Raw genomic sequence first — 15,648 nt, 5'->3', positions numbered from 1 at the left:
TGACGCCAAACATGAATGTCTGGGCCTCAATTTCAAAAATTACGAAACAAAAAACATCGCAGAGAGTCATCGTAATCACAGTAAAACATGTTGGTGGCAGCATCATAATATGGGGTTACCTTTGAGGTTTTATTTTGTCATCACATGAATAGTTAGAAATCCTGGAAAGCAGAAAATTGAACGAGGATTACATTTTTCAGTCTATAGATGGATGCGTTACGTTATGTTAATGATGTGATGGCAAAGACAGAAAACTGAAATTCTACTCAAGTTTTAGTTTAAGTTTGTGCACGAAATACATTCAGGCAACTTTGTTTCTTACAATTTTCCTCCAAACAGATTTATTTGTTTCACAGTTGAAGTGAACAGGACACATTTCAGAATAAAAATGGAAAAATGTTTTAAGGATTTTCTTGGTCTTAGTTTTTTTAATCAACTTAAAATTCAGATTTTTGTAACCAGGGTGTGACGAACTCTTATTAGGGTTCCATCAGCATTATGCCGCTGAGAACAAACTTTATTTTATTCTTTTTATATTAATCCGACACATTTCTTCCTTGCGTCTTCAAACCAAACGAGTTATTTAAAAACGAGTCACATTAAACTCTCTCCTGCTCGTTCTGTTACTGTTCCTGGTCCGTCATTATGTTTTCGGACAGCAGAGATTAACTCAGGGATTGAGTCTAACACTGAAACTCTCTGGAGACAATCCCTCGCCGTCCGTGTGCTGTTACCATATCATTTTCATGCTTTAATCTCCGTCCGTCCGTACCGCCGCAAAACAGATCAGTAAAAACCATTAATATCTCAGCTGCTGCAGCTCTGCTCCCCGTTGGCTTTCCAACAGCCGTGATAAGAATATTAAAAGTGCATTTACAGGAAAGCAGCTGCTGGAACAATCCATGGTAATGCAATCCTGGAGATATTGGCAGTGGATCAGGTGACACTGTGTTATGCAATAAAGAACCAAGAATTCATAGCTGCTTTATACTGATTACTGTCATATCTTCAGTAATAAGAGAGTAGAATTCATATTCTGTGAATTTGTGTTGCTTTAAATATAAATCACGAGTTTTTTGTTTTTTTTTAATGTTTTGCCTTTTGTAAGACAAAAAAGCCATTCTGCAACTGCAACTCCTGCTGTGCCACGATACTGCAGCTTCAGTCCTGCTGCAACGCCTGAGTCAAACGACTGGTTAATGAACAGGCCTTGGCAAAACTTGCTGACAACCCAAGGAGATAATTCAACTTTTTGATCGAGGTGCTTTGGAGCAGAGATGCATCCAAAAGTTGCAGGAGAGTTGCAGTCGAGGATCCGATTTCCAAACCTCGACTTCATAGGCATGAGATTTTTCAGTCAAAATATTAGGTGACAGAAATGTTCTTCATGCTGAGATAATAATTTTAGTCGGTGGGACTTCCTTTGTGACATGCACACATTAAAAATCAACAAAAAGTCTTGAAAGTATGCTCCATCTTCAGAGATGTTTGAAAAATTAAGGAAACACACACGTGGAAGATCTTCTTGAAGTTTTTTTTTGTCCCTGGCAGATTTCTCCTGCATCAGTTAAATCAGTGTTTTTCATTGTGGCGGCCTCAGAAAGTCGGAGGAAAGATGAGGAAAAAAAAAAAAAGCAGAACACACAAACAAATTATCTCATAATTCTTTTTAATCTTAAGATTTTATTACAATTTTGGTTTTCAGTTATTCTTTTTTTTTTTTTTACACAAAAAAGTAAGTTAAATTAATTGATTTAAAGGTTATTTCTGATGGTCCTGTTCTGATTGGCTGTCAGTCAAATTCATGAAGCTGCTTTGTTCCTCAAGCTACAAGCTAGTGTAGCTGGCAAGAAATAGAAAAAAATTCTGACACGGAAATGACCGAAGGAACCAGCTGTGCTGCAAAAACCATGAGAACTGTGGGGGACAAAATAACATTTTATCCGATTAATATCAAATATTACATACATTGAGAGAGAAAAGTAAATTTTTTTGGCAATAAATTCATAATGTGTTATCTGATGAAATCTTCTGCCACAGAGTTCCTGGCCATCTAAAAATCAGATGGTTTCAGGCAGAATTTATGCTAAATGGATGCAAAAATGACTGAACAGTGAATAAAAAAACTTTCTAAAACTTGATGTTTCTTTACATGTTTTGTAGCATTGTCTGTGGGTTTACAGAGGGGGTCCCCAGCCACAGGTTAATACTCTTTGGGGGGAAAGTTTGGGAAGCCCTGTGCTAAATAACTTAAAGTATCAAAAACTGAGCTTTAATTTTATTTATGGGAGCAAAAAAAAAAAAAGAAGCAATTTTTCTATGGGAAATATTTAGTATTTTGCCAAAAACACCTTTGGAGCAGAAAAAATAAGACATGCTGAATTTGACTTTTTAATGTCATAAAACAACTGGAGTAAAAAAGTAACTTTTAATTGTGCAGCAGCAGATGAAGTGGAATCCTGCCTAAAAGCCTCTAGTTGATATTCATGTCATTCAGCTCCAGCTGTCATTTCTCAGACACGATGTATGATCTTTAAATGGACTTTCTGCTGCAGTCACCTCAGTGAGCTGCTGCTTTATGGAGCGGAGAGGTGGGGCTTCACATGGATACGCCCTCCGCAGCCCACTGACGCTAACAGGGTGTCATAGTGGAAGTGGGTGAAGTGATGCGTGAAGCTGATGGATATGGAGGATAAAGGAGTCGGGCGTCCCGAGGTCTTCCATCAGAACGACAGGAGAGCCGTCACAGCAGCAGAGACCCGGCTCAGAACATGAGGCTGTCATCGGGCTGGACGACGCTGATTTACCTGCTGCTCCATGGAGCTGCTACCGTCTGCACAGGTATGCCACACTTTACTTTAATGCACTATAAAAACTGAAATATTAACACCGACCTACGATTAAAGCGCCAGATTCAGTCTTGGTGGCCGCAGAAGGCTCAGAGGTCATTTTTCTAATTGTTAAAAGCACATTTTTGTCTGTTGAGTAAATAAATGAGCATGTCTAAGTAGCATGTCTAAATTTCAGAAATTATTCAGATATAACTATTGCAATTAATTTCTGAAAATGCTCAGACTAGTCAAAATTATTGCTCAACAAAGTTTGATTTGCCAAAAATACAGTTGATTGCCCCAAAATACTGACAAAAAGGACAAATTTAAACCAGTACAAACGATTAGTTTACTATAACTTGTGATTTATTATTTGATTGTAAATAAATAATAAATCGAAAGAATGTTACAAGGTGGGTATTTTGTTTTGTTTTGCAAATATTTATTAATATAGTTTAAGTTACTCAAATTTAACTTTAGAAAACATTCACTACTACTCATTTTGCTGTTTGTGGAAACAAATTGGGGTTTAAATTTTACCTTAAAGCAACATAAGGGAAAACCTGCAACTCATAAAATGTTAAATTTAAACAAATGTTTGTAAGATGTCTGTAAGTGTGTTCACCACGTTTAATGTAAGTAAAAGTTGTAGAGAGGTTTTAGCTGAACTTTCATATTGGGATTTTTTTTTTTTAACGTGCAGTTTAAGTTTTACCAAAAGTATTTTACTAAAGACAGTCCCCTAAAAGTACATGCAATTAATTTGACCTTGCTTCCGGTAAGTGGCGCTTTAAGATTTTTCAGCCTATTTTCTGATTTTGTCAAGTTTTAGTTGACAGATTTTCTGATTTCACAGGTCTGCCTTTAGAAGGGGGCTGCAAAATTGAGTGACGCTCCAAAATGTTTTGATAATAACTGATTACATTCAACAAGGAGAACATCCAGTCAAATAAGTAACATAATTTAAAAACTGTATTTCATATTTACTATGGTTATATTTGACAAATATTAACATTTATTTCAGGATCTAAAACATGCAAGTGTGGCAAAAAGACTGAAGAAATTTAGGGAGGTATTACACTTTTTATTGTAACAGAATTAGTAAGGCTTTAATACTTTCTGTTCATATTAACAGAATTACATTAAATCACGCTTTTACTGTTTTGACACTTTTACAACAGCGAGTGAATGTTAGCAGAATAAAAAGTCCTTTGTTGATTTTGGTGTGAAGTAGAAAACAATGAGCAGTGAAAGCATCAATGTTTTCTTTGTGTTGAGGCTGCTGACATAAAATCCACTCTGAGAGTCTCTAGCAACCCAAGAGATCCACACATACAAAGAAATCTACACAAATGAGTCCATAAGTTGGGTGAAATAAAGTGAAATGTCAGCGAGGGAAAAGCATTGAGCTTGAAATGTGTTCCGCGCTCAGCGGCTTTCGTTGGCAATAACAGATTCAAAATGTTTCCTGAACGGAGAAACTGGTGACATGCATTATTACTCAGGTGACCAATTCTTCCACTCAAACTTTCATCAGATCTCGAAGGTTTTCTGCATTTGTCTCACTGAAAAAATATCCGGTTTTGTTATTTGATTCTTATGAAGAGCAGTCCTATACATTCCTCAGCTCCTCCATCCTTCTGCCTATACTATGACGGTTCCACCTTCAAACGTCACGTTTATTGTGGTTTTTCAGGGTTAGGTGGAATGAAATTTTCCTTCTACACATGGTGTGAACAAACATATCCAAAAAGTTGAGATTTGCTCTTGTTTTAATGTTCCGCAACTAACTTTAAGGAAGCTTTAGCATGCTTTTTTTTTCAGCAGTGGAGTCTTGTGCAGTGAATGCCTACATAAGCCGTGGTGATTGAGTGAATCTCTTACTGTTTTCACAGAAAAACTGGATCTGCTAATGGATAAATAGACAGATTATTCCTTTGGCAGATTTCTTTTTTTTTTTTTTCCTTTTTTTTTCTCCGAAGGGCTTTTGCGGCGCTAGTGGCTCGTATTTTTTTGTACAGTAGGCAGACAGGAAGGAGGGTGAGGAGCGGGGGAAGACATGCGGTAAAGGTCGTCAGGACCAGGAGTCGAACCCGCGACATCCGGGTCGAGGACTAAGGCCTCCAAACGTGGGGCGTGCTAACCCCCTGCGCCACCACAGCACGCCCGCAATTTTCTTGAGATCAGTTCAGTAGCTGGTGGTGGCCGGTTCATGGTGAGATTATGTTCTCTGCACAAACAGATTATGCCCCCAGTGGTGCTCAATGGTACATTTAAATGATGAAAGGTATGTCTGTACTTAATGGCATCATTATGTTTAGTTTCTTATGTTATATATTGGCAACAAGAAACCTTTTTTATGTCTAAAACAGCTGAGTTTATTAGGAAGGAAGCAGATTTCAGTCATTTTTCTATTCTTAGCTTTACTTTTTCATATATTTAGTGCACGAATTTCACTTTATAACACATAACATAATTTGTGGACAAAGTTTTCTGTTCATGTGTGGATTACCACGGTTGCTACAGGCCTCTGGTGGGAATGTAATGTAATTTATTTTTGTCTGTTCTAATGTGAAGAGCATTTTTCCTTCCTGCTGATTCACATGCGAACGTGAATAATTTGACGTCTTTCAGTTAAAAAGCCGCCCAGTAACCCTGGAAGGTTTGCCAACGCCACCTTGGTGCGGCTGGCTGACTTCCTGAGCGCTGGATATAAGAAAGGAGTGAGACCTGTGAAGGACTGGCGGACGTCTACTATCGTTGCCATAGACCTCATGGTTTACTCCATCCTCAATGTGGTGAGTTCTGCTCACAGGTCGGTGGTTCAGGAATGTCTCTGGGCAGATCAACGTCTTACTGGCACTTAAGCAACGTGACGGATTTTTTTTCTGTATCTTAAAGGACGAGAAGAACCAGGTTTTGACGACGTATGTGTGGTACAGGCAGGTAAGAGCAATGACTATTAAGCCGTCTGAGTTAGGGCTGGACAATATGGCTGAAAAACGTACCACAATATGAGCATTTCATATCAGTGGATATTGATAATTATTATTAGTTTTCTGTTATAAATATCTGAAATCCTGCCAAACTGGTGACCTTTTCACCCCGCGCCATTGTTTATTATTTTAAAAACATTATGAGACACGGTAGCAATACTGGTGCTGCTCAACAGATTGTTGCTAGGTAACCAAAGAGTGAGTGAGTTGCTAAGTTTCCTCTGCCTACATCCCCCAGAATGCTGTGCGGCTCTGAATGGGAGTTCAGTGAAATTATTGAAAATTCTTTCAGACATATTATCCATTGATATTGATGATGTGTCTATTGTGATATATATTGCTGTTGATTAATTGTCCAGCCATAGTCCGAGTGAATAACTACTTATTGATATTTTGTGAAAAACAATGTTTTAATTATTGACCTAATCTCTAGAGATTGGAAAAAAAAACTTCAAACACAGACAGTCGGCCCCTCAGATGAAACAAAATATCTGTGTTTTCTTTTATTTTATTTGATCCAAATCTGAATGAATTGTTTCAGTGCTCTAGTGTTTTAGATTTCATCATAAATAAAAATGTAATTTTTATTCTTATTGATTAGGTACTTTTTTTCCCCAATGTTTTAGTTTTTCAATCTTTCAACAGTGGTTATGTCTGCTTATATTGATCAGGTTATTATTCTTTGTTTTATGCACTATAACAAGTGGCGTACTGTTGGAAAACTGATCATTTATGGCGTTGAATCTTTCAGTCGTGGACGGATGAGTTCCTGGTGTGGAACCCGGAGGACTTTGATGAAGTCAAGCAAGTCTCCCTGCCTACGGCTAACGTCTGGGTTCCTGACATTCTCATCAACGAGTTGTATGAGATTTCCTTCACTTCGGCCCTTCCACTGCGCTGAATGTGATCATACAGACACGGTTTGCATTTGTTGTGTGTGACCGGCAGCGTCGATGTGGGGAAGTCTCCAGATATTCCTTACGTCTACGTTACACATGAGGGTCTGGTGCAGAACTACAAGCCCATCCAGGTCGTCACCGCCTGCACACTCAACATCTACAACTTCCCGTTTGACGTCCAGAAATGCAGCCTCACCTTCCAGAGCTGGCTCCACACCAGTAAATCGGCATTTATTCACAGGGGAAATACAAAATGTGAACTGCTTGGCTGAGATCTGAAAACCTTCAGTCATAACAATACCAGCGCTGCACAAACACAGACGGGCCTCTCTGCAAAGTTCTTGTCTTTTTGCTTTGCTTTGCTTGCGTAAATGTTTCAGATCATCAAACTAATGTTAGCATCAAAGATGACCTGAGTAAATATAAAATGCAGTTTTAAAATGATGATTTCTATGGAGGCTCAGAGGTGCAAATGTGATGCGCCGCAAACACACGAATGATGCAAACCCCAAAACACACAGACATCAAATGCATCAGAATAACTGTTGCAGTAATCTAATAGAGAATGATGCTGCAATTTCAGAAAATATATTCACTGCAAAACAACAACAAAAAAAATCACACCAAGTATTTTGGGTATGACTTGTAGTGTAAATATTTTAGTACACTTAAAATAAGACAAAACTAACAAGTAACTTTTCCTCAAGATATATTAACTTATTTTAAGTGAATAATTCCTTGATATGAATAAATATTGTTATTCTAAACTTATAACAAGACATTTTTTCAATTTTGTAAGTGGAACTAGTACATTTTCACCAATCTTAATAAATTATTGATTTGAAACAAACTCCTCCATCTTGCTGAAACTTGTAAGTAAGTTTTATCTGATTTCAAGTGTACCAAGATATTTGCACTACAAAGTAGACCAAAAATAATTGGCAGGATTTTGTGTTTTTGCAGTGTTCTGTTTATTGAGATGCTGTATGTGTTTTCTTTGAACATGAAATCTGTTTTATTTTGCTTTAAAATTTAAATCTCAGATCTTTTAAGAGACAAAAAAAAAACATAGAAAATGACAGATTTCACCTCCAAAGCAGCACATTGCATCCCGGTTGCGAGCAGAAGCGCTGTTGTTTTGTTTGGCGCCTCCTGCTGTGGTTTAGGCTCACGGAGCGGAGGGGGTGGATGAGAGCCGACTTGTTGTCAGGCCTGCTTCGCGCTGCTCCAAACATTGTGCTTGATCTGCAGTCGACGACATCAACATCACCCTGATGCGAAGCCCCGAGAAGCTCCGGGACGACAAGAGCGTCTTCATGAACCAGGGAGAGTGGGAGCTGCTGCACATCCTGTCCAATTACAAGATCTTCAGCGTGGACAACGACGATTACTACGCAGAGATGAAATTCCATGTAAGTGTGCAAGGAAAAACTACTGAGATGAAATATTCAATGTTTCTCATCAGATTGGAAACACCAAACAGGACAAAAATCTTTTAGACGCTTGCTTGTTTTACGTTTTGCATTCCACATTCGGATGAATTTTGGGTTCGGAGCTCATCTAGATGGATGACTTATTCTCAGGTCACACATTCAAACCGTAAATTAGTAACAAATCAAAGTTTAAATAGACTTCTTATTCAGCCTAACATGCTGCTGCTTTCCCCAGGTGGTGATCCGACGGCGGCCGCTGTTTTACACGGTGAACCTGCTGCTGCCCAGCGTCTTCCTGATGGTGATGGACATCGTTGGTTTCTTTCTGCCTCCAGACAGCGGAGAGAGAGTTTCCTTTAAGATCACTTTGCTGCTCGGCTACTCGGTCTTCCTCATCATCGTGTCCGACACTCTGCCTGCCACGGCCATCGGAACGCCACTGATAGGTGACTGGGGTTCACGAAGTCTAAAAGGAGTTTCCATTGAACCAAAAGACTATTTAATTATCTCTAAAGATTTGCTACATCATTCTGAGTTTTTGTTGTTGTTGTTGTCTTTTGTGTGTGAACAGTACATATCCAAAACTAATTTACTCAAGCAGACAGTATTGTAATGCAGCATATTGAATTATTTATATTGAATTGTTTTGTCTCATTTCAAATCATATCAGATTGTCTCATGTCAAATATTTCAATATGGCTGTGCATTACATCAAACCTAATCAAATTGCATCAGGTTATGCTATTATATTATTTTATACTGCCGGATGTCAAAATATTGCAAATCATATATCATGCAAAACTATTGTATTTTGTATTGTAAAATATTCTGTTGTGTTAAGTTGCTGTGTTATATATTTAAGAACATCAAATCAAAAAGCATCAAATTATGTATTATTTCAAATTTTTACTGTATCATATTGAATTTGGACAACAACCACATATCAAACCCAACAGGGAAATAATGAATGCTTGTGTTTTGTTTTAAAAACAAAAGTCTAATTTTCAGCATTACAGAAATTACAAATGCAACTCTTTACTGTGCAGCAAGCTAATGAGATGCTACAAACCCGTGGTTAAAATGGTTCCAAATTGTGTTATTTTATATCATCTCACGTATCTCACCTAACTTGGTAATGTATCCTATCACATTATGTTGTATTATTTCATTTCATATTATATGTTCACATCACATAGCGTTTCAACTTCAAAATGATTGAAACCTGTGGAAGACCTATGTTTACAATAATCTTTGGATTTGACCAACATTAGTGTCAAAACATTGGAAGTTCAGGGGAAGCAAAGCCAGATGGCAAAGAGTAGAGGCCTTTCATTTCACATCATATTGAAACCAAGTTGCATTGTACTGTATCTCCAAAACCTCCAATCTTTGCGCTCTTACCTGGTCCTGCAGGTGTGTACTTCGTGGTCTGCATGGCTCTCCTGGTGATCAGCCTAACAGAAACCGTACTGATTGTTCGTCTGGTCCACAAGCAGGATCTGCAGCCACCCGTCCCCCACTGGGTGAAGTACCTGGTCCTGGAAAGAGCTCCGGTTCTCTTCTGCATCCACAAAAAGCACCGCTTCTGTGCGAGGCTGTCGTCTCAGGCTTCAGAGCTGGACCACTCCAAGGAAAACAACTACGGGACGGGTAAAGTAAAGATGGCTGTCAACATCGCCTCTCCTATAAAAGTTTAAATCAATTTCATTTTATTTCACTTTATTTTGCCTTTCATTCACTCAGTAATAAATATGAGCAGTTCCTGTAACAACTAAAAGAAATAACTAATGACACAGAGGAGAAAGAAGCATAAACTTATAGTATCCCCCCCCCCCATTCACGTTCAAAGAAAGTTAGCTAATAAGCTCAGAAGACAACAATGACGTATTTGGGCCAATGTAAATAGAAAAAATATAGAATAAACCTCCACCAAAAAAATCTCAGAAATTGTCTAAATAAATAAAATTAAATTTCTGAGTTTTAGAGGTAGAAAGGCAGAAAATTTGCTAGAAAAAGCTCAGAAATTTTCTTGAAGAAACTTGAAAATGTTCTAGGTTTCTTAAACTTAAAAATTTCTGAGTTTTTTTCTGGAAAATCTCTGAGATCTCAACATTTTTTTTATTTTTTCTGGCATATGTTTACTTTTCAGGTCACATTTCCCCCCCCCCAAAATATTAATCTAAAAACTCTGGGCTTTTTGTCCATTCTAAATGTTCTATTTGTTTACACTGTCTTCTCCTCTTGTCAGTCACATTACCTAAAACAGAATCTTTAGATCGTTTAAATAGAAAAAATGGTTTCTGAATTAAAAATAATTTCTGAATCAAATTTTTTTTTCAAATTGTGACTTTTAACTTCGAAATCGAATCATTAGACATTGAAAGTTTTGCATCTCTATTTTAAGTTCTACCCCACACTTCCACACAATGTGTCAGATCTAGCGAAATAAGAACCAATCGTTGAGCAGCTTTAACATTTTCTTCCTAACCAGTCGCTTTCTTCATAGGTGTAAGAGGCTAAATTACAAGATTACACCTTTGTCTCATTCTGCAGCCCAGTGCTCCCTCCACCACACCTGTGAGATAGGCCAGAGGCTCAGCCAGCAAGACAGAGAGGGTGGAATGCTTGGACTTCGCCTGGCCCCATCCAGGGACAACACTCCGCCCGTCATGGACAACATCCTCCAAGAGGTGACGGCCATTCGGCAGTTCCTGGAGAAGAGGGACCGGTGTCGGGAAATCGCCAAGGAGTGGCTCCAGGTTGGCTACGTGCTGGACGTGCTGCTCTTCAGAGTCTACCTAGTGGCCGTGATCGCCTACAGCATCACACTGGGCACTCTGTGGTCGGTCTGGCAGGTGGCCTGAGTTTCGCCTCTCCACCCAGTCGGCGTAGGTCAATCACAAATAAGTATATCAAGTGTAAGTGGCTGAAGCTCATCGGATAAAGGAGGCATTCATGAATAGAGAAATAACTCCTCTAGATGAGGCCACCATGTAAATTCAGAGGACGAGACAGTAAAATGTCCTCGTAAACATTATAATTTAGGCCTAATCTAGTAGTTTGAAGGCATATGACTCAAAAGTAACAAGAGGGGCTTCATCAGGAGGAACACAAAGGCTTTCTGAGACGATCCAAAGGCACATTGGCATTCTGTCCCAAACTGTTTTAGGTGCAGTTAATACGCATCATTACAGGGGATAAAACGGGGACATTAGAAGTTTTATCCCAGATATCTACTGAGTTGAAGAAACTAGGAAATGAAAACCAATAATCTGAAAATGAGAAATGATAATAAACTTGGTTACCAAATGAGAAAATATATAAGAAAAATCTATGAATATATAAATGGACGTTTATTGCTACACAATTAATGACTTAATATATGTAAATTGCTAACAAATTGTTTAGGACTGCTTTTTGCATTTAGCTTTTCCTGTACCTGAAACTTAGGAAATGTGAAGTGGGACAGTTTTTTGGAGAGCTACACATTAACGCTGTTGACACAAAGTTTCTTATCTCTCCACATGAAACATAAAACCAAACAAAAAAAACCCTGACAGCTTTAATGTTACTTGCAGATTTAAACCAGTTTAAGATTTAAAAAAAGAGCTCAGCTCAACTTAGTGATTTTTCAGTAGACAAATGTAGATAAATGAAATGGTGTAAGCAGACAAAGAATGCGTGTTATATTAAAATATTTAATCTCTTTGTTGCTAATTACTACAGGCTACAACTGTAGGCAGCAGTTTCTGGTTCTGCCTGTCTCCCAGAGCGGCGGACAGAAAGTTACAAATACCCAATAAACTGGCATTTATATAGCAAAAGTTAGCTAGTCTCCGCATATTAGCTAAATTTAGCTAATGCTAGGATATAAGATTATGTTAGCTCGCTAGCATTGGCTAATCTTGTAATCTGAGCTAACTCGTAGAAAGCCAAATCCTGACTTTTACGTTCTCGTCTGATTTTAATGTACATTTTACATTGACTGATGCTGGAAAATACAAGTTGGCTGACACAGTGTGCTACAGCAAGACAGTAACAATGATTTTATTTTATTTTTTTTCCCAGTGCAACATTGTGCACATACATTTTGGTTGTGTTTTTGTGCCAACGGAAAAATAATGCTGTCTGTAATGACCGAAAGAAAAAACAACAAACGCTGTAAACATTTCTACTATGTTGTAAAACATATCTTCAATTTTGAAGACATATTAAAAAGACAAATTTAACTTGAAATCATTTTTTATTCCTCTCCAATTGTCTTTATGTGACTGTGTGCACTATTTAAGAAAAGATACGTTAACAAAAAAGAGAATTTTCTGGTTATTGAGTGTATAAATGAATAGTTTTGACACAAAATAAATGACAGATTAATCAGAAAAACTTACCACTGACGTTTTAACTATATTATTTACCAAACTGCTCTTCCTTCCAACCATTATTATTTAATAGCAACTCTAATAAAATTCCGCCATGTCTCGGTGTATAAAATGTATACTACAGTTTTAACAGCAGCCTGTAGTTCACACAGTGACCACATGATGGCAGCATGTACAACAACATCCCCCGCCTTCTACAGCACCCACCCACATGTGAACCCTATTTTTCAGTCAAAAGGACCTTAATATTGTTCCTCTGATTAGAAGGAGAAAATGTCACAAATATAAAGGAGTTAGAGATTTACTGCACTAAGTGAATAAAACAATGTTAAATGTGTGGAAAGTGATCAAAGAATAGAAACAAGAGGAAGAGTGTTTAGACATGTGGGTCAGAGATCAGACCTGAAAACTCCCTCCTTAACAAGCCTAGCAAACCATTCACCAACCCCTTCCTTCCTAATGCCCCAAAATAAGATCAAAGTGACACCAAAGCAACAGGTCCGACAGAACCAATCACAATGACTTTTCCCTCCTTATTTCCTGTTTTTGTTTTCCGTCAAAATCCTGAAAGAGAGGCCTCATTAGTTTCCAATATGCTGTAGCCCAGATCTGATTGCGAGTGCGTCACATGGAGGAAATGAGTAAATATTGGAGCGATATTAGAACACAGAGGAGACACTTTGATGTGACACGGTTTTCATATGTAAAATAAAAAGGCATCCGCACAGATTTGACTGAATATTTCATATTAGTGATCCGTGCTTGCTTCTTCTCAACGGCAGAGAGAAAATATTACCAGAACACACGTCCTGCCGCACCACCTAAGTACAGAAAATTGTTCATGCATTTATTTGAATGAATTAGAGGTCATTCGTCTGCTTTTCTGGACGGACATTTCATGATCTAATCCTAGAACTCCATCAGCTGTGAAGTAAACATTCACTTCAGTAAATGTGGTTAAAAAAAAAACAACAGGCTGCTATAGGTGTTGGAAATTGTACCTAAAACTCTCTCCTGAAGTAAAAGAAAAACACCTTTTTTTTATTAACTTAAAACTTAGAAAAGTTTCTTTCTTCCCTCTGAAATGCTTCAAGATGTTGCTCCGCCTCAGCGGGACTGGAATATGGGTCAAGGTTGGCTGTGACTGCATTGCTATAAAATGTATTTTCTAATTCAAAACCTTCTCTGCAAATTTGCGAGCAGTTCTTTGAAATATCTCATTCATAAAGCTGCATGTATATAACTTTGATTAAAAAAAATACATATTTTTAAACATTTGTTGAAACTGTCAGAGTCATGACAGTACGAGACAGATAATCTGTGAAAAAAAAATCAAGCTCCTCTGCTTTCTCCTAGTGTTAACTAGAAACAACCAATCAGAGCCAGGAGGCGGGTCTTAGCGTTGTCAATCATCATTGTGTACTTTACAGTGTGTTCCAGACAGCAGAGACTGCTGTGAATGCTCAGGCTTGTCACCATGGCCTCTGATGACGGATGAATAAATGAACGAATGAATGAATGAAATGATGAATAATTGGTTGTATGAATGACATGATGGGTAGATTGATGAAGGGATGGTTGGCTAAATGAATGATGTCTGGACAGATGAACAGAAGAATGGATGGACAACAAAAAACTCCCTCCTTAACAAGCCTAACAAACCATTCACCAACCCCTTCCTCCCTAACGCCCCAAAATAAGATCAAAGTGACACCAAAGCAACAGGTCCGACAGAACCATTCACAATGACTTTTCCATCATCAGTTGGACAGATGGACATATGTAATTAAATAACACAAATGTCTTTCATACATTTCTGGTGTGATGTGAACACTGAAGAAAAACATTTTTCACAGTATTTTACATTTTGTAAATTCTGCAAACTTTGAAAAAACTTGGATCAACTTCCAAACAGTTGGAAGAATCAATTTTTTTTTTTTTTAAATTTGGATGTTATTACATACATTATGAGCTTTGATTTTAACTGCACTGCTATAAATCCCATTAGTAAGTTGCTGTGGATAAAAGCATGAACATAGCAAAAAATATTGATGAATAACTAAATATGGATATAATCCACTGCTGCAAGTTAAACCAGCACTAATATTTTAATCACATGGATCAGGTTATTTTATTTTTAAACAATAAGCATTTCCAGCTCAAACCATGGTCTCAGAGAAAACCCAGGGGTGTGTCTGGAGGTGGCACACCCCTGTAATATGATTGGCTGAGGCCAACCCGGCCTCCATGCTGGGTTCTGCTTCTATGAGCAGCCAGATTATTTTCAGTGCCTCCTGTGCCGCCGCTGCTCTTCCCTCGGGTTTTATCGTGCTTCAGGGCAGGAAGGAGGAGCAGGATATCATTTTGAATGTTTAAAAAAACAAATATTCTGAATGCTGTAATATCTCAGAGCCTTGAAAATAAACTACTCCATATTTTCTCACATCAAAACTGAACAGATTAATGCAATGTTCTCTAACCAGAATGGATGGAAAACATTTGAACATCAATCTGGACTTTGACTGGACCGATCTAATACATATATTGGGCTTCATCTAGATCTGCGGTTTTGAATCGTGGTCCATTATCCTGCATGTCCGAGGCGATTTCTAGCCTCCAAACTGCCAACTTAAATAAATAATGAAATTAATTAATGAGATTTATTTTTTTTTACTTCAATTATTCTGCACTTTGTGATGGTCTGTCACATAAAAAAAAATCACCAAAGTTTGCTATGCCGGGACAAAATTGCAAAAAAATAAAGTTATCCCCCGTTTGGTGCTCAGTTCAGCCTGGAACAGCTCTTTGAATGAGTTCATTTAAGGTGTTGGAGTTGAACAAACTGCTGCCTTAGAAGAAAAAAAAAGAAAACGTTTGATGAGAACAGTGAAAGAAGAAACGTCACGGGGATTAACTTCAAAGAATCTTCCATGCATGCATAATTAATACAGATGTATGTGGTTTGGCATACTGTATTGTTGCTACAATTTGTCCCGTATGCTTTGAGAAAACTACTAGAATAATATATATATATTTCTTTTAATTCTGTTGTCACTCTAATTGTTTTTACTGTCTAAAATTTTAGCACACATACTTTGCATCGACTTGCA

At 37.8% G+C, this 15,648-nt stretch overlaps 1 protein-coding gene across 1 annotated transcript; it reads left to right on the top strand.

Moving 5' to 3' along the window:
- The first annotated feature begins 2,691 nt into the window (after positions 1–2,691).
- LOC102235249 (5-hydroxytryptamine receptor 3A-like) lies at positions 2,692–12,359 on the top strand. The gene is made up of 9 exons (XM_014472843.2): positions 2,692–2,841; positions 5,466–5,629; positions 5,733–5,777; positions 6,579–6,688; positions 6,776–6,945; positions 7,978–8,138; positions 8,395–8,605; positions 9,573–9,809; positions 10,713–12,359. Exons 1-9 carry the CDS (start codon positions 2,772–2,774, stop codon positions 11,021–11,023), a joined length of 1,479 nt encoding a protein of 492 aa, XP_014328329.1. The 5' UTR covers positions 2,692–2,771; the 3' UTR covers positions 11,024–12,359.
- Positions 12,360–15,648: the final 3,289 nt, after the last annotated feature.

The sequence above is a fragment of the Xiphophorus maculatus genome, chromosome 11 (genome assembly GCF_002775205.1).
Source record: "Xiphophorus maculatus strain JP 163 A chromosome 11, X_maculatus-5.0-male, whole genome shotgun sequence".
In the NCBI taxonomy this organism is placed as follows: Eukaryota; Metazoa; Chordata; class Actinopteri; order Cyprinodontiformes; family Poeciliidae; genus Xiphophorus; species Xiphophorus maculatus.
This window is presented reverse-complemented; position numbering and strand designations above follow the sequence as displayed.